The 26,524-nt window shown below is 41.2% G+C and overlaps 1 protein-coding gene across 3 annotated transcripts; it reads right to left on the reverse strand.

Annotated features, from left to right (window-relative positions):
* Positions 1-2,449: 2,449 nt before the first annotated feature.
* On the reverse strand, positions 2,450-26,524 carry ikzf2 (IKAROS family zinc finger 2). 3 transcript variants are annotated; one of them, XM_076747707.1, is made up of 9 exons: positions 26,395-26,524; positions 24,993-25,075; positions 23,655-23,701; positions 17,706-17,807; positions 14,602-14,793; positions 12,113-12,280; positions 8,620-8,757; positions 7,986-8,117; positions 2,450-7,125 (listed from the first exon to the last, which is right to left on the reverse strand). In XM_076747707.1, exons 3-9 carry the CDS (start codon positions 23,680-23,682, stop codon positions 6,323-6,325), a joined length of 1,563 nt encoding a protein of 520 aa, XP_076603822.1. In that variant the 5' UTR covers positions 23,683-23,701; positions 24,993-25,075; positions 26,395-26,524; the 3' UTR covers positions 2,450-6,322. The 3 variants fall into 3 exon arrangements, with proteins under 3 accessions (XP_076603822.1, XP_076603823.1, XP_076603824.1); XM_076747708.1 differs by lacking the exon at positions 26,395-26,524 and adding an exon at positions 25,275-25,511; XM_076747709.1 differs by lacking the exons at positions 23,655-23,701; positions 26,395-26,524 and having other exon boundaries at positions 24,993-25,510.

The following is a 26,524-nucleotide window of genomic DNA, read 5'->3' on the forward strand; positions in this document are numbered from 1 at the left end:
CTTCTGTCCAGAAGAGGGGAAAAAAACAATAATAATAGCAGCACTCAGGCTGAATTCTTTGTCTGAAGAGGGTAAATCTTTGCAACATTTAGCTGTCTTTCTAATACCATGATTCTCATTTGCAGCACATAATGCAGAAGTACCAGAGAAATAATATTACTGGAATTTTGAGACTATCATATCAAGTCTCATTCATTCTAGTGTTGCAAAGCTGCAGCAGGTTCACATGCCATCATCTCCTCTGAGGGTTCAAAAACACAGTTCATTTTCCAAGATCTCAGACCCCGGACCCAAAGCCTGTTGAAATTATCAAGAAAAGTAATAGCTCACCCTTACATCACCTATAACTTGGCTGACCGACCATTAACATATTTCAAACAGCTTTGGTATGGTGTGCTGTTAAGCGTTAGACAACCTTTAGCAGACTCCTTCACCATTCTTCAACATGGTGAACATGACTGTCTACAGCACATCCTATCCTCACCTTAACCACAAGCTGCAGTTTGCATTAGGGATTGTTTAATGAAGCAGGAGGAAAATATATTACCCTAATGGTTGTCTTGTTTCCATACCAAGAAAAAACGGATCATTAACAATGTTTTTTTTTTTGTATTTATTATTTAAATTTGATTCATCTATTTAAAAAACTTGCATTTTTCCTTAACTCAAGACAAAGATCCAATCAAAGAATGATAATAATGCATCAAAATTAATGCAACAATCCCTTTTTTTAATTTAGGTCTCAAATTATTACTTGTTTCCATAATACCTGTAATGTCTGACAAAAGGTTTTCCGCCAGACGTGAACCACAGAGTTAGGGCAGGTGAATGGCGCCAGTGTTTAAAGCACGAGTCAAACGGAGACGTGTGATCGAGATGTGAACAAACAATCAACTGACAGGCAGGTAAACAGACATCTCAAGATGAAAAGATACAGTTTGGGGTCTGTTCCGGCTTTACGTTTCTCAGTTTTGCTACCGCCTTCACGTAGCTTTGATTTCATGCGTGTTTGCTGTGTGAATGCGTGTGTGTGTGCAATACACAGATTAAAGAAGTAAGCAGGTGAAGAAGGCTGCTCTGACATTTAGAGGCTTCAACAGGCTCCAGCGCCCACCTGTTCATAGACAAAGACAAAGAAGGGGATACAAAGAAGGAGAGGAACAAACACCAGTCATTACATTGCAAACTAAGGCAAAGCACTCGGGTTGTACAGTGTGCTGCCTGCACGCTAAATTTCTAGAAATTATTTTTTACATAGAGATAGGAGATTTTGCAAAAGCCAAGCCTCACTTGCCACCATACTAGACCCGAAGCTGCCAATTTCTGACATTAAATTACGTGTGTCAACGTCTGCTGAAAGTTATGTTTAAAGTTTTCTCAAAGGAAAAAATAACCAGCCCATATATTGATCTCTGAGATACATCAGGCCCCAAAAACATGTAATTATAATGGTAAATAAATGTGTTCTGAAACTGAAATGTCATCAGTGGCTTCAGACTGTTTAATTTTGCTCTCCTTCATGTCAGCAGTGGACCACATGACTGATGTTATCTGACCTTCAAATAAAACAACACCTAAGAAATTCAGCAAACTGCTCCAGTGTCGGTGTAACCCCAGCGCTTCCTAATCAGGGCTTCCAAATCAGCGCTAATTGTCTCAATCTAATTATCTTTTTCTTTCCATAATTCATGTCCAGGAAATTGGCCTATTAAGATTTAAATGGAAAATTTGCCCTAAAATAGATTTCGCACACTGTATGATATTTTTTATAATATTGTACAGAGCAGCTGGGGAGTCTGTCATTAAGCTGAACAGCAGGAAGACAGACTGCAGGGAGAAAAGTCGAGTAAATTCACTGTAACACTGAGCGTGAGACGCTACGAGCAGGGCCTGGCTAATAAGAACATATTTTCTGCTAAAAGCCTTTCATTCAAATAAAACGCAGTGGGATTCAATTTCAAATGGATATTCTGTGAGTCAACACAGTCACTAATTCATCAAGTGTCACCTGATTATCTCATCAGTTCACTACCTGATCCTTGTCTGTGTTTGTGGATTTTGATGTTACTGTGCAAAACCACTGGAATCCCATCATTTGAATTCTACTGGGGCTGGATTTCCCCTTTGTGCTCATGTTAGAGTCACAGTTATAACAAGAAGAATTCAAATCTGAACAGTGGCAGAGGAGTTAAACCGCACATAAGTCACCTCTCCAGACATGCTTTCAGCCTTTTTCAGTTTCGTGACCTTGCATGTTTTTCACAAGACTCAAGCACTGTGTTTTTTTTTTTCTCACAATAAAATATTTTAATTGCATGTAAGATACAGTTTGCATGTTTTGAAGAAAACTATATAACAATATATCAGACTTCCTGTTTCAAAATTCACAAAACAGCCAAGGCAGTAAAATCATTTCTTTAATAGAGAGAAACCCATGCCTTAAAAATATACACTGTATTCTTCACAGCAGTGTGTCTTCATGTAATGTCACTGATGTCAAAAACAGGGCTGAGCAATACTCCAACTTCCTTTACCACATTCAGTGTTGGACTGATTTAAGTCATAAGAAATTACCAAAGAACTTCAATTACTGTGCATCTTTTTTTTTTTTTTTTTTTTTTTTTTTGATAAATTAATCACATATTTTAGGACATAAAAATACACAACCTATGCAAATACCTGAGAGCCCTCACATCAGAAAGTTGTTATCAATGTCAGAGATGATCAATCAGCACACATATCTGAATAGTTTCAATATTGAGTGCCAAAATATACACCTTTCATATATTATTCCTTAAAAAAAACAAAAAAACAATTCACCTGAACCCCAGTCTTTTACATTTTTGTAAACATTTTAAACTTAAAAAAAAAACAAAAACACACACACACACAAAAGTTCACAAAACTAGTTGCATTAACATTTCAGCAGAAAAATAGACATTTAGCACACGCTTTTTCAAAATTTACAAAAACACCCCCGCAATCTGAAACAATAGCAATGATATTGATTTTCAAGTAAACTCCTCGCTCACAAGGAGGGCTGACAGAAGACCTTTTTTTTTCTCACTTTGTTTTTGTTCATATGGCTGTTTCGTTTAAAGAATTTGTGTAGAAGTAAGGCTGTCCTTATTACATTACTATGAGAACAAGAAAGAAAAACATGTCTTTGCCCTTAAGTCTGCCCAAATATAACCTGGAGAACAAATTAAAACTGAGACAATAACATTTGATTTTAATATCTTGTCATCTTAATTTAGTTCAGGTCTGTCTATTTGCATTCTTTCTGAAGGGGATTAAAAAGAACAATCAGGGTAGCATTAACTTACATTTGATCTCGGGATCATTAAAAGGATATGTTATTTTCGGAGGACCCCTGTCTCAACAGATAAGGCTTCAGATAATGAATATATACAGGAATAATATAATAGAGGAATGTATAGAGTCAATATCATAGCTGCAAGGTGTAAACAAATTCCAGTGCCAATACTTTACAGACAGTAAGTTTTTTATGCTAGCTGGGCACCAGTTGCGCATAAGAGAAGCGACATGTAAACAGAGAAAAAGCTGCCTTTTGGTAACAAGTAGACGTTGAACATAGAGGAGAAAATCACTGAGTTTAACCTTAGAGAATAATCAACTGTTTAGGATGCTGACCGGTGTGAAACTAGTAATGCCAAACTTCTTGTAAGTACCATTAGAATAAAAATCTTCATGAGACAGCATAGCAAAACCTACATTGAGTCTCTCCAAGATTGGCTAACCTGTGTTCTGTCAATGATTGGTTTTCACTCTGCCTACACTTTAATATAACAACCTGGGGAAAACAACAACAACAACAACAACAACAACAACAAAAGCAACAACAACACTGCCTATAGTCAGGGCGTGGACATAAAGTGCAAGGCCAACTGTACAAAGCACAGTCTTATCTGAGTCCTTTCACAGGGAGAGACAGTAAATATGAAAAGAGCTGCAACTAGCCTGATTGAATGAAATCTGCTATCCTTCAACGTATTTTAGATGATGGACAAGAGATTTGGAAAGTTGTTTATGTCCTACTTTCCATTTTCATTTTGCATACATGAGCCTTTAATGTTAGAGGAGGTTTACAGAGGTGACTTGGAATGCTACAGTTTCAGAGTAGTACTATGTGGTAACCACACTCCTCCTCTTTCTCACTTTTCCTCTTGCTCAAGCCGTCTTGTTCTCCATCACCTCTGTGCAAGGTCATACATGTGAAGACATTATGGGAATGCAAAGAGTGACACTCAGACAGAGAGGGAGCGTGAAAGACATTATTAGTGTGTGTGCTTGAGATGATGCTGGTGAGGAGAGGAGAATGAGCAGACTGATTCAAACAAGTCGGTAATACTACAGTGGAAAAAAACATGACATATGCCTGCCACACACATCAAGAATCCACTCTCTTCCCCTAATGCAGTAAATTGTAAGCATTCAGCTGCATCTAAAGCTGAGGTACTCAACATTTTAAGATCCCCAGAACAAAGCACCTCGCAAAGATCTTTTTGTGCAGAGTTTGTCATGTTTCCATGTATTTTTCACCACATTCAAATAGGAGGAAAGATGGCATTGAAACCAAACATATGAAGCTGAACCAACAATGCCCCCAGCTGACCCCATACCAAAAGCACTGAAAATTAAAGCACAACACATATACTAAACACACTCACACAAACACACAGTCATCCAGTCTTAATCGCAAAGTGGATTAGATCAAAGAGATGGGCCTAAAGCATGAAGTGAGGTACATCAGAGAGGAGCAGCCCATACCAAATGTTAAGCCTCCTTTATCCCTTTGGTATCCATCGCAATTAAGCATCATTACTGCTGTCAGGTGGTTGAATGACTTCTAGATTTTTAAGTCATCAAAACAAAAACAGTTCTGCATTTTTATGGTGCCAATGTGGAAGTCTGCCAGTTCCAAACAATGATACTCAAAGTTTAGGAATCTGTGTGCTCAAACTGCAAGCAACACAACCCGTGAGCCACCAGGATCTAATAATTTCTAAGGCCATGGAAAATTACAAATGGCCAGTTATTAGTGTGGAGAATACATTAGCTTTGCAGGTTAGAAAAGAAAAAAGTGATAAAAAAGATGGCCATGAACTGAACTTTCACTGAGGTGTCGATCAATAGCTCTACCTCCTACCTTGCCGATGCAAACGGAGTAAAGGCTGATTACTATGGAGAGAAATACGTTCCAATACAAGCAGCAAATGCAATTTCATGAAACAGAAATAAAAAGATTTCTAAATGTTTGTGAGATTTTATAGGGTATGTTATTTTCATTTTACTTCATGATTTGATTAGATGCTATCACACCAGCTGAATCCTACAAAGTGGCTGGTAAGAGGAAGCTTTCTGCTATCAGCCCGCTATTTAGCCTTTTTAGAGCGTTAGCATTAGCTTTAGCATCTTTATAATTACTACAATCTTAGTATTAATCTATGTTTGCTAATTGATTAAAAACCATGCAGTTATACATATCAATACTAAAGCAGGACAAAATACTGAAGATGATGGCACGAAACATCTACAGCTGCAGATAGAGAGTCAAACACAACCACACCACTGGAAATCAAGCTCAAATGGACACCAAGTTGCTTGCAGCTAGAACACAAACTGAGATGACTTCTATAACACCATGGTTCGTAGGGAAAATGAGGATTATCAGTCACGGCATTGTCATGAAGAACGAAAGGAAAACTGCAAGGATCCAGTGTGTCCATGAAAGAATTCATGAATGCTAGTATTTCTTTAATGGAACTGAGACTACCTGAAGACTTTACTACTGTTATCAGTGTTGAATGTGACATTGTCTGGTTGAACTGAAACTTTTTTTTTTTCTTCCGTTGCATTGAGCTCACGAGGCAGGAACATGTTCTCGTATTTCATTACTTCTTAGGAGTGAAAGCATTTTTCTGTGAAAAAAAGCATGATGACATGACAAGCACAAAAGGAGACATTTCCAAATAAAACTAAAATGAAAAACTAGACAAAGTCGTCTGACAGCTGCTCTGTTATACAATTCATCAACATTTTGAGAGAGTGAGAGAAAAACAAAAAAACATCCTTCCTCTACATTAATCTTAATGTAATTTGTAGAAAAATGTGTCTTTGGCCCGTACCTTCATATGATTGTTCAACTGTTCAGATTCACAATAAGTAGCTTAAAAAGAAGTTTATGCTATGATTGTGCTACACTTGTCTACAGTGCCATTCAACTGTGCAATCTCAGAGATTTGGGGATAAGGACGGATATCAGGCTATTGCTCCTTTCCCTTCATTCCTACCCCTCCTCTTAATGGAAGGTGTGTTCACCGCGGACTATGTGAGAGGAGAACTCATACCGGTCTTTGCTGCGGTGACCACAAATGTTGCACTCCAGTGGATCTCTGTACCCGTGACAACCCATGTGGATGGTATACATGACATGGTCCAGGAAGAGCACCCGACAGTGCTCGCACTGGAAGGCCCGCATCTCCTGGCCCTCTCGTCCAAACACCCGCACCCCTTCGTGGCTCACTGGCCTCTCTATGGCCACTTGCATTATCCTAGGAACCATTCCTGCCCCACTTCTGGGTGATGTTTCTATCACCCGCTCACCTGAATAGATCACCGCTGGACTGGCCCGAGACCTGAGGCTGGAAGGGGGGTTGCTCCCGTGGTTGCCCTGCCTCTCTTGAGGGCTGCTGCGAGCTGAGTCAGCAGAGTCGAGTCCACTGTTGTTGGGAGATTCCTCTTGCCCTTTTTGGGGCAGCTTGCCGTGCCTGTTTAAAGCAGTGGGGCCGTTTGTGGAGGGATGGCTGGGGAAGTCATGCGGCTGAGGCGGCAGCGTGTCACAGTTTCTTGGACGTTCTGTTCGTTGGCTCAGTGGCAGGACATGGTGGAAGAGGGGGTTGACCATGGGCACCACCTCGGCCATAGAGAGAGGGGGACCTGGATGGTGGAGCATGGGCCGGAAGGTTTCCGATCCCACGTATGTGATGGCATTATTGATAGCCTGGTCCATCATGTGGGCTGGCAACAGTTCTGCCTGCTTCTCATACTTGTGGCCCATCTCATAGCCTGCTTCAGGGTAGCTGTAGCGTAACATCTTTTCACCTGCATGACACAGAGCAACAGCATGACTGTGTGGAATTAAATGATTTAAGAAGACGGTGCCAATTTCAAAATTACTAAACTAAAAAAAAAAATATAGAGAGATGCAAGAGCTGAAGTGGAGGGCTACACTCTTGATTTTAGCGACAAAAGCGACAAAAACAATATGCACAAACGCAAGCATAGTCTGACTTCACAAAATTTCCTTTCTAGCCAGTGAACCTTATATCTTGCAGATATTTCAGGGCTTGTTTTTCATATTTTGTACTTGATGTTCTGTGTGTACGAGTCTAATGGGGTGGAAAGCCCCATCCATCTACAAGTGCACTGTTTAACCCCTCCAGAACAGGGATGCGGTGAGCTGTTTTCTCTCGATAAGAGCAATGGCAAAGTTACAGGTGTACCTAACCACAGAGTGAAAAACATTTCCTTGCCTCTCAGTCAACCGCTTGCTCTTGCTTGCTCAATCACTTTTTCTAATACTGAGGCAAATAAAACCAAAATTCAGAGAAAAAATCTGGGCTCATAAGTAGGACAGGGCCATTGTGTGATATTTTATGATATTGCATGATGCAATGCTGAAAAGGAAGGGAATAACTAAAACTAGGAAAGAGCAGAAACCAAGACTGAGGTTGGTTAACAACATATTTCCATTCTATCAGCATAAAAGTGATATCAGTAGCAAGGTGTAGTACATGATGACAATGTGACTGATGCATTCAAAGACTCTGCAAAGCAATAGTTAAAACTGATGAAATGAAATGACATCAGATTAAAGAATACTGCACATCACTCTGTTCCTCATGGACACTGACTAAAATAGAAAAAGCCATCGACCGCCTGGCTATGTTTGAAAAACCCACCAACGAATTTCTGGGGCGTGGTGCTCTTCCTCTTTCCCACGTTGTTGTGCAGCCTTTCGATAACAGGTGGCCGATCAAACGTGGCCACGGTGTTGGCCTCTGCCATGGGCCTCGCCTCTGTGGGGACCTCACCTTGACAGTTTGAGGAGGGGAGGGAGTTAGAAAGGGCATGGCTATAGTTGGGTGTTGTACATAGGTGACTCTTAAATGCTGGAACGTAAATTGAACAGATCACTTTTCTTGGTATGTGAAAATGACATTAGAATTTTGGTTTTAGGGCCATTTATTTTAATCATGGCCTGAATTTTAGCAGTGAAGTTATCACAAAAGTTAAACAGGTAAATAAAAATAATAAAAAAGTACATTGAGTAAATGATAAAGAAACAGCCAGAAAAACGTCTGTACAGTATTGATGCAGTAGTATGTGCTTCATATCAGTCTTTTTTAAAATTTCACTTCTCATTTTATTAATAGTATTATTGTTTCCATTGATTTAATAAGTCATAAGTAAACTTCACAGTGTACATGCTAATACTGATTTTCTACTGTGAGATCCAACTTTTCTACTGGATTTCATTGTACTATGATAGAACATCTTCATTTTCCTGGTTTCAGTTTTAGTAAAGCTATTTACCTGTGTAAGGGCCAGAGTTGGTGGTCGGATCCAAGCTGATACCCTGCAGGTAACTGTGGCAGCGCTCTTTGTGTTCCTCTAAAGAAGTGCGCTGTTTGTAGCTCCGGCCACAGTAGTTGCACTTGTGTGGTTTGCCAACTACAAACGGAGACATTCGAGGGAGAAAATATTAATTTCATTCACTGCTATACCCAGAGAGAGAGAGAGAGAGAGAGAGAGAAAGAGAGAGAGAGAAAGAGTGGGTAGTGCCCAATAAGAAAATGCAACCTGCTGCAGTATTCAGGCGGTGCGTAGTGGTGAATACTGTGAGCAGTCAGTAGTACAAGCAAACCAGCCTCTGAGATCATGGATATTCCACTACTAGTGTGAGGATTCCACACAACTGTTGCCAGACAAGCTGTGGGCGACACAGATAGTTGCACCATGAAGTCTGCATTTCAGAACACTTTGGTGTCTGAAACGTACAGTGAACTCCCACTGCTGAAGCACGCTGAGTGAATTGCGGAGTTGATCATGCATCCCATGGTGGCGGTAGGAAACTAACTCCAATGTCAAACTGCTATGGAGGTGGCGTGTGATTCATTATGCCATTTCTATTTTATTCAATTTCTTCCTACCAAGATGAGTGGAAAGATGAAGACAAGCCTTTACATCTATCTCTGTCAAGCCCATCGAGCCCTCCACCCATCCGACATCCAAGTATGACTAATGGAAGACATTATTATCCACCAAGAACTCACATAGTCATGAGTTGACCGGTAAGAAGAACAGCCCACAGTAGATATGGGCCAATAGCTTGTGTCACCACCTTTGTACAATGGAACTACACGAGCTGTTTCCATATCGAGGCAAAAGTGGAATTAAAAACGTGTTAAAATGTAATTGCAATGCACTGCGTTAAAGTGAGAATCCTATGCACGCAGACACTTCTGAGGGAGTAGGTCCATGTCCTGTGAGTATTCTCAAAACTAATGTAATGACTCATAAAGGGACTGAGTGAGTGAACTGGAGGCCACACAAGCACACCGATGTGACCCAGACAGCATCATTAGCAATGCGATGTAGTAAGACATTCACTGGCACGATGGTGACAGCGATTACTAGAAGAAAATGAGCGGCTGATCCTGCACTCTTGTCACTGTGAGAACAGAGAAACCAAACACGTTTCAGTCTGAGGCCTGGAGGTTGTAACGCACACGCACACACGCACACACGCACATACACACACACACACACACACACACACACACACACACACACACACACACATTTAGAGGTAGGTGATAGTTCACACGTGAACAGAAGTGCTCCTCTCCCACAGAATGACATTAAGTTTCTTCTATTATTCTTAAAGGACTTAATATGTTGTATAAGAAGACGAGTTACTCAGAACTGGATATTTCTCTATGTGGAAATGTTATATTTTCTTCCCTGGATGACCTCTGAGATTTGTGTGAGTGAAATAAAACTCACTTGCTACAGAATGACATGGCCAATCTTGCATCAGTAGGCACCTTTTCAGTGAATCATGTGGAATGATGATTTTCTGTCGCATCTGTCATTCAGTACTCTTGTGGTCTATGAATGACACTGTATTGGCAGAACTCGAAACTAGGGTTCATGATCAGAATTTTTCTGAGTACGATCAGATACAAAAGGTGGTGGCTAATAAGAAAAGGTTTCAGTATTATTAAGGGAGTGAAAGAGCGAAACTTCTATATGAAACGTCATCATGGAAATCATTTTCTTTGCTGCTTTCCAGCCGTGAAAGTAAAACAGTGGAGTAGGCAGCACTCAATCATGCATCGCTCCCTCGTTCTTAGCGGCTCACACACTCTCTCACGCACACACACAACACAGACTTTTTACTTTTTCAGATATCCACCCACACACAACCTTGTGCAGATGCTGGATGGGCCTGAAGAATCCACCTTTCAGCCGCTATTCTTGCTCATGTAAATGATCCACACTGTGCACTTGGACTCACTTGACTGAGTGCATCTGGCTAATAAACGGGAACTTGCTCAAATTTAAATCCTGTGTCTTACAAAATGTGAAAACCTTTGCCTCTTACGCATTACCTTTCCTGCATTATCCTTCCACCAATCAATGGGTAATTGCGACATTTTACCTGGCACTCGGGACAGCAACCATTCAACACCTTTTTGCACTACCACTCTTGACAGTTTCTCACTCTTTTTCCTCGCCTGACCTCTCTTGCAATGCTGCATTTCCCTCTTTTGGTGACACCTGTTCTTCCGGGCAGGGCACCAGGCCAGAACTGCCAAGTATGCAGCAACTGAGGGGTGAGTCCCTCTGTTTAAAAGAACACCATGACAGCACAACTTGGAAGCATCAGATTCCTCACATTTCCCCCTGAATGACCAGAGGAAGGCAGGTGTAACGTTTTAATCATGATTTTAAAGGGGAAACACAAATTCAGCTGAGCAATAAAGGAAGTGAGAGTAGGAAAATGGTCATGGCTGATGGTGGAGGACAGCTGTGGAGAAACAGATAAGAAAGTAAGAAATGCATGAAAGAGGCATCTGAGTAACAACAGACATGCAAACAGACAGAACACAAACACATGGACGCACACCTAAAAGCACATGTTAGCTCTGTTTAAAAAGAGAAGTGTGTATGAGTAACCCCCCTGGGGCATCGCAGGCAGAAATGACAGCGTTGTCTGACCTTGATTTCAAAGGAGCAAAAGAGGGGAGAGATCCTCTGTGATAGAAAAGTGGGTTACAGTTGAGAGACGCAGCCAGCACTCCCCATGTGTTTCTCAACAGACAGATAGTTTCCTCCTTAGCGAGTCAAGCAAGTAAGGAACAGCATGTCCTTGGTACCTAACCACAAAGCACTCACAGCGCTGTCTACAACAGTCACATAAAAAAAACAAAACACACCACAATGTCTATCCAACAACAATACGAGACAGAAAGTCACCAACCGGCAAGTATGGCCACTGTGGCTACTGTACCGTTCTGCTAGCTCCTCCATTAATCACACAAAGCTTTAGAAGAAAAGTATCTAAGGAAAAAACACTTAAGGGGTACTTACAAAGCCTGTAGATAGATAAAATGGAAAAATGACAGTGTTATCGCAAAGACTGGCCTTATGTTGAACCAGACCGGTGCTTCTTACCTTCTTCCTGATGTATGTGTACACAACTATGGTTTGGCTTTCAGAACCACATTTTTGTTCCAGGATCACTGATTTCCAAAGGAACAAAATATTTTTCAAGGTTGCCTTATGTTATAAGCTGACTGGAGTGACTATGTAAGTAGATGGAGTGACTATGTACACACACATAAGCAGTGAGAGAGAGAAGAAGTTCAGTTCAAGTTGAGACAGACTTCTGCAGAAATATCTTTAATGCTTTAATGCTGGGGTTCTGTGAAGCACTTCTGATGAAAGAAATGAAGTCTCTTCTGGGTAACAGAGGTGGATGAGTAAAAAGGGAAGAGAAGAGGGTGAGGAGGAGTCTTACCAGCATGAGTGCGCAAATGACCGGTGAGGGCATCGCGCCGCCGGCAGGCGTAGTTGCAGAAGGGACATTTGAAGGGTTTCTCGCCTGTGTGCAGCTTAATGTGTCGCAGCAGGTTTCCCTTCTGGGTGAACGAGACACCGCACTGGTTGCACTGGAACGGCCTGTCACCTGATAGAGGCAAGCACAGGAAGTCAATACCACACTCATTGTGGAAGATGTTTTTAGAAAGCATGAAGAACTCTGCAGACATTTTTTTTTTTGTCTCTAACTGAACTTATTTACTTTTTCTGTCTCATAACTGAAAGCTGACGTTGTCTCCCTGTGTGCAGGAACCACTAAGCACCGACACCTGCTTTATATTTTACTAACTGAATCTCACACCTATGAAATCGTCCTAACGTGGCATATGACTCCTTGAACTACTTCTGCGAATACTAATGAAAAACAAGAAACAAAACAAAAACTCAACTCAGCCTGTAATAACAATAATTACCCATTTTCTCTCTCTAATAGTGTGGAAATACAACCCCGACCCCCCCCCCCCAAAAAAAAACATAAAAGAATGCAATGATTTTCAAATCCTTTTTGACCTACATTCAATTGAATCTAGTACAAGGTCAAGATATTCAATGTTCAAATTGATTAATAAACTCTCTTTGTAAATATACACTTATTCACTCATTCAATTGTTCAAGTTTTAAAGGGAAATTCTGTCACACTCTTGCTTGGACTGCAGGCAGGTTGCACTCTTTTATTATGAAGCCACGCTGTTGTAACAGGTGCAGAATGAGGTTTGGCGTTGTCTTGAAGGAACGAGCAGGGTCGTCCCTGAAAAAGACGTCGTCTGGATGGCAGCATATGTTGCTCTGAAACCTGTCTGTGCCTTTCAGCATTAATGGTGCCTTCCCAGATGTGCAAGTTGTTCATGCCAAGGGCACTAACACACCGCCACACCATCACAGATGCTGACTTTTGAACTTTACGCTGGTAACAATCTGGATGGTCCTTTTCCTCTTTAGCCCTCAGGACATGATTATCATGATTTCCAAACACACTTTTAAAAGTGGACTCATCAGACCACAGCACACTTTTCCACTTTGCGTCAGTCCGTCTCAGATGAGCTCAGGGCAGAGAAGTTGGCGGTGTTTCTGGATGTTGTTGATATATGGCTTTGACTTTGCATAGCAGAGTCTTAACTTAAATTTCTAAATACAGCAACAAACTGATTTTGACTGAATTGTCCCTGAGCGAACGCAGTAATATCCTTTATGCAATCATGTCAGTTTTTAATGCAGCACCACCAGCTTCATCCACGCTTGTGAACGACTGAGCCTGTCGAGGGTGTCCCCTCCAGCCCCAATCATGATACTGTCACCTGTTAGCAATTAAACTGTTAACCTGTGGAATGTTCCAAACAGGTGTTTTTGGAGCATTCCATAACTTCCCCAGTCATTAGCTGCTGGTGTCCCAACTTGTTTGAAACACAGGCATCAAAATCAGAATGAGAGTATATTTACAAAAAACGAGTTTTTTAGTTTGAACACTAAATATCTTTTCTTTGCACTTGTCAAAAAGGATTAGCAAGTTTTTGCATTCTGTTTTTTTTTTACTTTACTTCTTTGGAATTGAGGTTGAAATATTTTTGTATCAGCTCAGGTGCAGTCTACACAGCTGTGTATGGCAGCATTCATAAAAGAACTGGATTAAAGTGAACTGCCCTGTGTTGAAGCAAATTGGGAAAAAAAATCTAATTTCACCTCAGCTGGACTGGTTTAAAATAAATGAAACCGATCTTCCTCTAACTAAACTGACTCTTGGTGAACTGAACTCGAAATAGAGAACTAATTGCATCTTCTCCCCATGTTTGCATTAGTTGTAATTAAGAACTAATTAAGAACAATTTTCACTGAAAAAAGTGCCTGTGCTGCATTTACTTGTGTGTATTTTTCACAGTAAATGCAATATTTTCCAGAGTAATGAAGGGGAATATGTGTGTGTCTTTCTCTCTTGCACCGTGTGAATAGTGGACTTGATAAAATGTGGAATGACGCCATTCAGGACACCTCTGATTTTACAGCGACTCACAACTACTGTCTTCTGCTCTAATGGAAAATCTTTTGATCTGTCACCAGTTGGAAAAGAGAAATATGATCCTAATGCTGCGACAGCCACAGCAGTCGCGGCGTCAGTTGGAACAGGTTGTGGGGGATTCCAAGGATATTTTTTTCCCTGATAATAATTCCAGGTCTAAGCTATTGTCTTTCAACAAAACACACACAGCACCCACACCCACTGCTGGGGAAACCAAATCATTTCTGACTCAGTCTAAAGAATGGGAAACGTACACAGCCCTGATTTCAATCATTAAAAAACGAAAAATCCTGTGTGGATATGCAAAGATGCCATTAAAAGAAAACGGGGACAATTACACTGAACAGCTTCTTTAAAGCATTACATGCTATGGCATTTGAAAATATACTAATTATTACCGTTTGGTTGTCGATTTCCTGCATCAGCTGTCACATTTGGTCCCGATAATCCATCCTGCACATTGTTTGGGCTGCCAGTCATGGATTCCTCTACTGCTACTTCTTCCTCCCCTGTTTGGCCTATTTCTTCAAGTGCTGGGCTTCTGTTGTCAGCCTCCTCCGCTGTTTCTTCCTCTTGCTTAATTGCCAGTTCTGTAAAACAAAAACAACATCAATCTTGAGATGCACATCTTTACAGTGTCACATTCAGGCAATGCTGGTTTTATGGGAGCGGCCTAAAATGTACTTCTACCATAAAAACACTCTCTATTGCAAATATGTGGCCTAGGCTGGCCCTGTGATGCATGACTTGGTCAAGATTGAACATCGTACACAAAAATGTGTTGCATCTGTAGAACTGAGTTCAAACATAAAGATTTGAGATGAACGTTGTTGGTATCAGGAAGGATTGGCCCTAGGTATTCTGGGTTGATCTGCAATGGACATCAGTTGAATTAAGTGAGATAGATGCTGGAAATAATAAATCACTACATGGGCGCATGGACTGACAACTGACATGGGAGGGAGAGAGAAAGAGAAACAGGCTGGTCTGGTTCCTGGCTGTCCCTGGGGAGAAAGGGAGTGTCAGAGGCCCTGTAGCTTACACCTGACAAGCAATGGGAGATTGCTTGGAAGACAAGGGCAAAAGATTGTATTATTTTGCATGTGCGGGGGTGTAAGTGTGTGGGCGGCTGTGGCGGGAAACTATTCACCACCTGCAGTCTCCAGTTATCGTCACCAGCAATTAGTAACACACAAAATAATGACGCAGATGATAGTAATACATGTGGCACAGGTAGTTTCATTCACCTGACATCGCAATAATCACTTGGATTGTACAAACTGTATACAGTTCAGCCAAATATCAAAATATTCACCCAAATTCTCCAGCCTGTTAGGTAGCAAAGCCGAAGCACTACTGGGTAATTCTTTTATACTGTGCAAAACACATGAGATGACAGCTTAGGATGAATGAGAAAACTTGCTTTTTATCCTAACACAGGATTCTAATAGTGCCGCAAAGCAGCTGAATTTTGTCTTATGAGGGAGAGGAAACATTGTCTTGGAATTTTCCTCTTCCCTGTCCATATATAGACAAATGTTAGTTTTGTGCTAATGCTAATTTACCCTTTTATGAACAGCCTGGAGTGACCAGGCAGAATGCGGTATGTCACATCTACAGCGTCTTGATCTTGGCTTGTTTATTCTTTGTCATATGCAACAAGATCAAAATCATTTGCATGCTTCACACACTGCTTTTGTTGTTTGAATTGTGCTTTTTTTTTTTTTTTTTTTTATACAGCCCTCTGAAACAAAGTAGTGACTCTCAGTCAGAGAGTAAAACATGATTTGATCCCCTGTAGCAGACTTGACTTTGTTACCACTACAGCCATGGCAAACAATTTCCACACTAGGAGACGAGCATGTCAGTGGGAGCGTCTTCCACTAAAAAAGACGCTCCCATTGTTCTTGTTAAAGGTTTAAAATGGATACAGGGGGCTTTAGATATAGTGTGGAAAAACGTCTGGACACTATCCGAACAAAACTTACTCATCCTGATGATCCTGTTGTGGGATTTACTGGAGCAGCAGTCACAGTGTGAGCATGCGGTTGTTTTACTAAAGCCTCCCATCTGACTGCATCCATCAACTGTTCCCTCAGGCTTTGGTACTGCATCTACTTAACTCTCAGAGCCTTGTACAATACATTCAGAAATCCAGGCAAAACTTGTACCACAAGAGAAATCTACACTAAGCAACTGCATTCTTTAAACTGACACTGTATATTTCCAATGCCACACTTTGTACAGATGAAACCCCCAATACCCACGTTGCAATCGAGTCTTGACTTCAACAGCTGTATCCTGGCAACACGGAGCAGACCTGAATGTCCTTGCTATTCAGCTCCTTGCATCTTTACATCTGTCTCTCCAGTGTGGCAGAATGGAATGCACAAAGTGGTCCAATGAGGATACGCTTTTGATACACGATTGCAACGACAAAAGCAGTGATGATGATCATCGAGATGCAGTTTCAGTATATTTCCACTCCTCCTCTGGATACAATGCAGTAGTGTCTGCGTTTTTTTCCGAGTTTCCCATAATCCATAGAAAATCAGCAGAAAGTTTGCAACAGATTACAGGTTTACTGAAAGCATCTTATCATTATGAAGACACTCTGTCATTCTTACTACCTAAACTGTCACCTAGCCCAAAGGGTGTAATTCTACCTACCTTTTATTACCCGATAGAGTGCACGAAACCAAGACAAGTACTGTATCAGTTTGATTTTAAGCTTGCAAGCTGAAGTGTTGGGCTGAAATTTGACAGCACTTCATGCTTATTTTCAACAGATGATGTGATGCAGCCCTTCTTTTGTAACAAGACCTCAAATAGCAAATCATGTGAAGCAACTTCCAGAGTGACAACAGCTCTTATCGGTGAAGAGCATCTCCCTGTGAAAACCATCGCCCAGCCCGCCTCCCTGTATCTCTAAACTTGTGGGAAACAAGCTTCCCTTTTTTTCACTTGTCTCACTTAGTTTCCTCTTTTCTTACTTTGCTGCTTCACGGTGACATCGCCTAAGCTAATCTGAGGCATCAGGTCAATAGACTGAAAGGCACCAAGCAACACTTCTGGGTAAGTGCCAAGTGTGATATGGAACAAATTGCAATGTGGTATTTCTTCCCTTTTCTTTTTGCCATTTTCTTTAAAATATGACTCCATTTCAAGATTATCTTTGATTTTTGAATGCACTGTTTTAAAATGACTTTATGCAAAGCGCTTTGCAGTTTGCCCCTCAGTCACTCATTCACACACACACTGATCTGGACACATTTGCCATGTTAGGTTCAGTTCAGGGGAAATACTGCAATCCTCTCTTCCCCAGAAGGCTTTTGTTGTGACCTTGTTCAGTTTCATTAAGACAAAGCAAAATACAATAATCAGAAAGAACAGATCTAGTGAGTTAGAACAGTATATCTGTTAAAGGAGAAACTGTGTTTGTGAGCACTGTAGCTGCTCTTGGCAGACTGTAGAATGGCATATGTCTTGATTGAGCACTCACCGCTGGGGGAATTAGGACCCTGAGGAACTGTCTGTCCATTAGGTGTTGACATCTCCGCCAACATTCTCGAGTTCTCCTCACCGGGAGAGTATTGGCCGTTACCTGGGAGACAAACAGAAACATGGCACTCTTCATTGTGCTGTACAATACTGTAGATGTACAGCTAATACAATATGGTATGTCCAGTTTTGGGCTGTTTTTGGACATTGTATAGAAGAAGATGATGAGAGAAAAATTAAAGGTGGTCGAGCAAGAAGCAAGGGTGTCTGAAAAAAGCATTTTGACATGAACGTTTCAGAGGATGACACTCTTACAGACTGTGATGATATACTCCACACCTACATAAGAAATATATCTGGTCTATTCACCTTCATACAGATAAAGGCACAATAGACAGCAGCCTTGTGTAAGTTCTTTTCTTGTCGGACTAAAAATGATTATTTTCACCCTTCTCAGGCGTACGTTTAAGCCTAACCTGAATGGTCACTACATAGGCCGCCGTACAGAACGCAGACGGCAACTAACTCAACTGTCTTTATGCATTTATGGGATCCTAATGTCCAGCAAATGCGGCTCAGATTGCATCCTCTCAGCTGTCTGTACAGAGCCCAGGCTATGGATAGCCCTGTGTCCACTCAGAGGGAGAGCAAACCAATCCCTTATCCCCTTACACCCCGGCCCTGTCAGGGTCACCAGAACAATACAGTGGCAACAGGCAAACACCCCTGCTGACCCAGGTGTCAGATCCCTTAGGAACCACGGGGAGCTGTCATTCACCACCAGCACAGTTAAAGATTTTCCTCAAGCATACTGACAACTGATAACGACAACAAAACGGGAAAGCATCCATTATAATGAGACTAGACTGCCTCATGCTTTTAAAATTGGCGTAGCAAAAGCCACAGCTGAACAAGTTTCAGTTAAAATCAAAGGACCGTGCTACGTGCTACATCTGAAACCGCTACAAGGAAGGCCTTGTTACAATTTGTCGCTGCTGAATGTGTCTGCAATGATCCCTCATACATGAAAAAGAAAACTATGTCAGATCTCCTCTTGCTGTGACAGCTCCTCTTAGTTTGACAACCTCTTCCGTGGTATTGTTCCATTGTAGTGGCGGCCACACTGAGTGGGGCATACTGGGAGACGTTGTCCATGACACAATCCCTGGGCCTGGGCTCGGGTTGCACAGGTTGGGGTTGGAGGAAATCTCAGGTGACTGACGCTGGCTATCCCTTGGCAATGCTGTCCTGGAGACAGGAGTGGCCCAGATTTGTCATGAAGGATTTTCCATTACTGTGGCAGACGCTGACAGCTGCCTAGCAGCACTATGGCTAGGTCTTCTCATGCATAAACTAAAAGTTTTGGGTTTTCTGGGTTCAAATGCTAAAATAAGAACCCTCCATTGAAGGTTTTAACACAGTGTTATTGTTAAAAAGGTAAATTGCTTCATCAACAGTTTATTCAAAAGCTATGTGTGCTGATTTAAGAACAATGCTGTCAGTGTGTTTTTTTAATTAATGACAAATTTAATCAAATAAAGGCTTTTGTCATCAAAGGCATATGTCCTTGTCTTCAGGCAATCACTGGCAATCAAAGGGAGAAGTCTAACCTCTATTATGTCCGTCTGTTACTTAGGATGGTCAAATACAACCGCAGAGCTCGTGAAAAGGATGCATTTCCACACACACCTGTTGAAAAGGGGACTCAAACTTTTACTGTTTGGCAAAAAAAAAAGAAAAAAAAAATAGCTGAGCCTGCACTGATTGAATTGAAGCTTTTGCGTTGGCGCCCCGCATTTTATGAGTCAATCCTGTATGAACAGTAAGAAGAGGATGTCAAACAGTCGAGACTTGCCAGGGGAAAGGTATATTGAGTAATACACCAAATTGGGATAATTTAACATGCTGACAAATGGAAAGGAACAAATGTGTACATATGAAAGTGGTAGGTGTAGTAAATGCTGACTTCATCAGTGATGCCAAATTAATGCAGAGCGTCTGAGGTACAGTCATTCTCTCAGAAATCCAACAATCGTCAACGCAATTTCTGGTCTTACAACTTATTCAAAAAGGAGCATGAGCAGTTTTGAATGGTATCTAGGTTCAGGAGCAGTCTGCAATAACGATAACTCTGAATCAAGCCAAGGTCAAGGTCCATCTACCTGTTTGTGAGGACAAAAATGAATAAGATGCACAAAATGGCTGCATCTTAAAAGACGGCACCTACGCCTAGCTGTGTGAGGAACTAAATCAGATTCTTTTCTGGAGTGACGAGGCCCTCCTTTCTGGCTTGCTGGATGCACACTGTATGGGATCTGGTTTTTCCTGTCAAACCCTGAACCTTCCTTAAGACACAGACTCATATCACAACAAACAAACAAACACACACACATACACACACACCACTGACCCAGCTAACAACAAATATTAATAGGCAAATAAGGGCATCCAAAAACTTTTAAAAACTACTTTTACAAGTACAAGTACAAGTAATAAATGAACACAGTTATATGTATGCAGAAGTGTTACAGGCACACCTGCTGTGAGTTACAAAGCCAAAGAGTGCACTGTTCCATTTGTGGTAATCTGTACTGGTGTATGTGGGGTGACCCAGAGAAACCTGGTACAGTCCACCTCTGCAGATAACTAATAATTAATAACATGAGGAAATGGAATTTCTTAAATGAGCCAGCGTAGAAAGTGAGTGCTGTAAATGAGGCAATTTAAAGGCATAGTTTTGCTGTTTTTAAAACGAGACAATGTTTCCCCATAGATTATTGTGCATGACAGCTCACACAGCTCATTATTTTTAATTTGCCTGTCCCTTTCTGTCAGTTACCCCTGGTTTTGTACATAACCCGGGAGATGTTTGCATCTGCTCATGCTATTTATTTCCATTTAACTACAGCAAGAAACTAAACATCAAACTAACACAGTGTTGCTCTCACAAAACAGTCCGACTGCATGAGGCAGCTGTCAGACATGTAATTAGCTGCTAGCAAGGTGGTAGCTGAGCACGAGTGACCAACAACCGGAAGATGATACAGAGAAGCTGGAATATCTCAGTTAACTTTTTAAACATGTCAAATATTGGTTATCAACTTCAAAGCTCCGAAATGGAGACTGTCAGGATTCCAGAGTGTGAAGTCTGCTGCAGCCCGCTTTGGCGAACCCATGAGGCAAATCTGATGTTAAAATGTGAGAACCCTGGGAGGACCAACTACATGAGGCAGCTATGTACAGTGTGCCATTTACAAACCAGAAACTGCACAATTAAATTTTTTTTTTTTCCTTTTTTTAATGTAGAAAGTGGACAAGTTTGCCATTGGTAGAATACGAAATGAGTATGAGTCTCAGAGAGACCGGGATAATTTCTGTGAGAGAATGATTGGATATGTGATAAATTATGATAGTGCATGTGATACAGAGAAGTAGTGTGCTGCGTGTGAAAAGAGTAACTGTGTGTGAGAAAGAGAGATCGACTGTGACAATGACAGCGAATGTGGTTAAAAATAATAGTGTGAGAAGAACGTTTATATAAGAAAGAGTGTTGGTTGATTAAACAGGAAGGAAACTGAAATTCTTGATTCCTGATTATTGAACAGCCTCTGAAACCAAAGCGTGTACCTGCTCAATGGCACTGCTATCCTTGGACTGCAGGGAGCATTCAAATCCAGCCACAGTGCCTATACACACGCCACGTTTTGTCAGTGCATGCAAGGCTGCTCTGGTTTTCAGAAATTTTTACCTTCCCTTCCTTTTTATGTGTAAGCTCTACGCAAAGCTGTACGCCAATCAACAACTGAAACTACAAATATTCACACAATACAATTATCTACATTGTCTATGTGTGTGTGGGTGTGCATGTGAATTCGATTAATATACACAAGCATTAGAATTTCTAATATATATATATATATGTATTATTAGTTGATTTATCATTCTTATTATCATTATTTATGTATAATTAAAGTGGAAACGGACAACTTGTCAAACCCCACTAGTCTTTCAAGTAGAATTACTGTCAACGCAGCTCACAAAGACAACGGGATCACTTTCTGTTTCCTGCGGGGTCCAGTAACGACCAAAAAACACTGCATTTGTTTCCAAATTTCTGTAAAAGACATGATCCACTTCACTTTGGAAATAAGAGAAATAAAAAACTATGTTCACTGAAGAGGTTAAGTGAAATTGTCCTAATTTTATATAAAGCAATAACATAGTATTACACATATTCATAGTACCACAGCATAAGACAGCGTTACTTCACACAAACAAGTAACTACAGCAGTGGTTTGTTGTCGGGGTGGAGGGAGGAGTAGAAGAACACATGAGGAGAAAAAGCGTTCATTCATTCATTTAATCTGAAATGGAGACGAAAGCAGATAGAAATGTGTCGATCAGCAGGCAGTCAGCCTCCATTTTTCTAACGGTAGAAAAAATCATCTAAACACTGATGGTGTCGTTATTGTTCAGCTTTTACATTGTGACAATCAACATTTACGTCATAATAACACATTCGAGTAGAAAACTAGCCAGTATAACTGAACCTGAAAAATTTGTTTGAGTGTTGAAAAATAATCCTCTCCGAGATAAAAGGCCATCGCTTACATGAACAGATGTAAGCTTCTGTTACAGAGCGATGACTTTGTCACCAAATGATATTATGTATAGGAAAGAACCTAGTTGCGTTGACCTGAAATGACATTTGGTTTTGCCGGTCATCAGTTTTCTGTTACCTCATGTCGAGCCTGTTGAACTCAGTTTCAGACATGCGTTTGCCTCAATTTGTGCTTCCAAGGTGAAAACTGACCCCCTCTACTCACGTCTTTGCACTGACTTTAAATGCACTTATGCCACCTGTAAAATCTCCTTCAAGTTCAGTTTGAACAAACCTTCACATTCTCCAATGTATATTTTTCTGTTTGACTCAAACCACATATACTATTTTGCTTTTGTACATATGCTGAGTACAATATAAGCATAAGAGGTTACTACTGTAGGATGCACTATGTGCATTTCAGAGAGCGTATCCATGTGTTTTATGACGGTGAGTGGAAGAATATGTTTGCATGGATGGTAGAATCTATAGGTGGAGTCGGAATGTTCTAGATTATGACGATGAGTGTGGCAATGGGTGCGATATTTGACCTAAATTTTCTCCCCTCGTCAGCAGTACCTTGCCAAAGTATTGAGCATATAGTAAAATACATACCAGTAATGAGGATGCAAACTGTTGCATTCCACAATGATGTGTGTTTTTTCCGCAGATTCGCGCAAACGGAACAGACGACAGAACTATGTTCCAGAACTATCATTTCAGAAGCGCCCTACAGACGGACAAGGAGAGGAAGAGCCTCCATTTCTTCTTCCGCCACCACCCGTACCTCGCCTGCCAAGTGTTCCTATAAGCACAAACCCCCAATGGAGGACTAAAATCCCCACTGATGTCATGAGCAACATGCTACCTGTTTTTACATCTGAATATCAAAGCAAAACACAAGGCGGGCAGGGAAGATAGTCAACAGACCTGCCCAAAGGAAACCAGCAAAGGGCAATGGAGCACCACATATATCTGATGCATTCAACAGGATGTTGCTAATGCATCGTTCTCTCTACCTTTAAGGGGTGAACAGGAAAAAGGCTGCACTAGGGGAAAATCCCTTGAAATGTTTATAGTTTTGTGATTGCAAAAATGTTGTTTTTTTTTTTTTGTATCAGCAGTGCATCATATAGTTGGAAGAGACAATAAAGTCAAACTTGTTAATAGTACAGAAGTGCTGATAAAGTAACACAGACGTATTATTATCGTCCTTATCACCATCATTGGTACAATTAAACAGACAGACACTCCAACATACTGCATAAACTGTGTCTCTGAGGTGTAAAGTGTGGGTCACTGAGTGTCACTGTGCACTGAATATAGTGTGCTAGTGATATGAGGACTTACTAGCACAGTAGCCATCAGGAGCCTCCATTTCAAGTGCTTTGGGAGTGCTGCAGGGAATAAAAAGTCATATTACTGCGACTTTTACATCACTGTAACACAAAGTCTTTTTTAAAGCTGTGCAGCCTGAGCTCTGTGCCACAATACGTAGCGTGCAACAATGAAATGCACCTTCATAATTAACCTTGATCAGTATTCAGAAAAACACCGTGGACCTGTAAACTATCAATGTGTTGAAAATCGCATAAACACCCAAATTAAAAGCTGTTAAGCTCTCTTAGTTGCATGGTTTCCAGTGTACAGAGGTGCATTACAAAAGAGGCTCTGCTCTGTGAGAAGCTGTCACGTATATTTGGCAAGCTACCCTGCATGCTATTTTAAACGTGTGAAAGCCTTGTTTTAGTTTCACCCTCTCTATGTGATGTTCTTGTCTAAACAAAAGTTAAATTACAACTGCTATGGTCTCTCAATTTTCTGCCTTTTTACACCAATGAATGTGCATCATCATCATCATCATCATCATCATCATCAGTAAATTCAGGTTACGATTTAACTGTTTGTACAAAACTGGCATTACACTCTCAAACCAATTGACAGCAACTTAAAATGAGCCAGAGGTGTTCAACTGTGCAGAGATACACTTTAAGTCACCTCGTTTTTTAACTGCTTATGTGCTCTAAACTTTAAGGGTATGCTGATAACACATGGTGTCTACAGGCTTCTTTAAGGAAGTTGTAAATGACTTTTAAGCTCTTTGTAAGACGGTTCTAATTATTACAAATTGCAGACTCAAGGTTGGGTCCATCTTTATGATCCCTTGACACGTTGGTATCGCTGTGTTGAACATTTGTTAAAGTCAACACAGACAAAGTAAGTGTGTCATGATTATTGTACTTTGGAATAGCAGTGAATCAGAGAGAACTGTATTTATTTATTATATATATTTAAATACTGGCTTCCTCAAAGAACATAAAGCTTAAGTGCTTCATTAAAAGAAAAACACTCTTAAGTGTCATTGCAGAGACTTTCCTCTTGATCGTGTATCAGACTGAAGAATGGCCCTCATCATTAGTTTCTTTGCACTGAACTATTTTCCAACAGCAGCTTACTGTCCAACAAAGATGATGGTAACCTGACTCAGAGCCAGCTGGAATGGTGAGTTCTTAATTTTGACTCCCTGTGTAGCTACATTGAGGAAACTTTGGCCACTTAACAGTGAGAGAAAATTTGAGAGCCACTTATTTTAGACTCCTAGCTCAAATTTAAAGTGAAACGTGACAGCAAAACAAGAACGCAACAAGCAAAAAAGATATACATAAAAAGGTGGATTCATATAATTACCTTCAAGCGTCTCCCCTGTGCAAAATCAGTTGGTAATTTCAGTCAAGGACGGAGGGAGGGAGTGGTAAGTTGTCTCCACCTCCCTTTAAAAAACAAAAAAGATCAAAATTAGGCCTACCTATTGGGTCCAGAGATCTCTCATAAATGTCTGAAAGAAAAAAACTTTTTTCAGCATGTCTCAGCAACAGTCCAGTAAGAGGAAGGTGAAAATCGTCTGAAAATCAATCTGAGCAAGCTGAGAAAAGCAGAGAAAAGTTCAGGAGCGCATCTACAGGGTCCTACAGGTGACTGCCGCGGCGCCAAAGCCTCTTCTGCGCGCGTCCCGTCGACTTTCCCACTTTAAAAGCAACGCGGGCACCGTCCCGTCGAGCTCCACGCGCACTGGATTCAAACTTTCCACATTTCATCAGAAGTCACACAGCTATTATCTGAGCCGTACACCGTGCACTCTTACAGTAGGAACACCAAGAGGAGGGGGGAAGACTCAACAAGTTGGTAAAGGAAAGAAAGAGAGGGATGGATCAAACTGGATCCACCGGTTCCTAAGGAATTAGCCATAGTGGCAGGGAGCACCCAAGCTATTTTCAGCAACTAAGAGAGTGGAAATCCGTGTGTAGGCAATGTTGAAAATCCACTGTGGAGACGGCTGAGCCTAACGCGTTTTAACCACTACTGCGGAGGATGGGACTGTAATGTGATGTAGAGGCTAATTAAACAGTGGCCAAACTGCTGCAAGGTCACCCTCCCTCCAAAACACACTGCAAGCAACAGCAAAATAATAAAAACTGTCTCATTAGAAGGGCTTAAAATAATTACCCAACCAAAATCTATACAGGCCACTTTTTGCCACTACTTCCTAGTATGTCTCCAACGTGACTTCAGGTAGCCGAATTAAAAATTGATGTCAGCAGCCAGCAAAAAGGTGGGAAAAGTCTATTTTGCAGATGCACAGACAGGTTCAGCGGCGAGGACAGGGCGCGTTTACCTGGCGACCAACAGCGCATCTCTGGAAATAACCATCAGCTGCAAAACCGTGGTGCCAGTTTTGCTGTTATTGTAGCAACGCGCCGCGGTTCTAGTGTTAAGTGATTTTTTTTTTTTTTTTTTTTTTTTCGCTGGCTGCGTTGCCGGCGTGGCTTGGAGCTGACTGACAGCTGCAATTCAACAGGTTATCCGATCACCGCAGTGTACAGCAGAGCCCGTCTGGCTTTCCATTCATCAGACAGACGCTCCTTGTCTGCCTTTGCCGCAGACATGCGCCTCCAGCAGCTCTGAAGCGCCTGTAGCCTACTGACAGTCGAATAATATTGAACGGCTACCTTAAAGCAGCGACAGAATGGTTAGTTAATACAGGAAACCGATTCATGCACTTATGTCTCTCTCGCTGTCTTTTTTTATTTACCTTAAACACGGAGGAGTTTCTATAATCCCATCAACTTGCACATTACTGTTCCCGGCTGAATGTCTCGGCTTGGAAAAGGCTTCATTCTAGCCCGACATGCGCCACGCAGCGCGGACTGAAAGGCAGTTTG

Source organism: Chaetodon auriga, chromosome 13, assembly GCF_051107435.1.
Source record: "Chaetodon auriga isolate fChaAug3 chromosome 13, fChaAug3.hap1, whole genome shotgun sequence".
Classification (NCBI taxonomy): Eukaryota; Metazoa; Chordata; class Actinopteri; order Chaetodontiformes; family Chaetodontidae; genus Chaetodon; species Chaetodon auriga.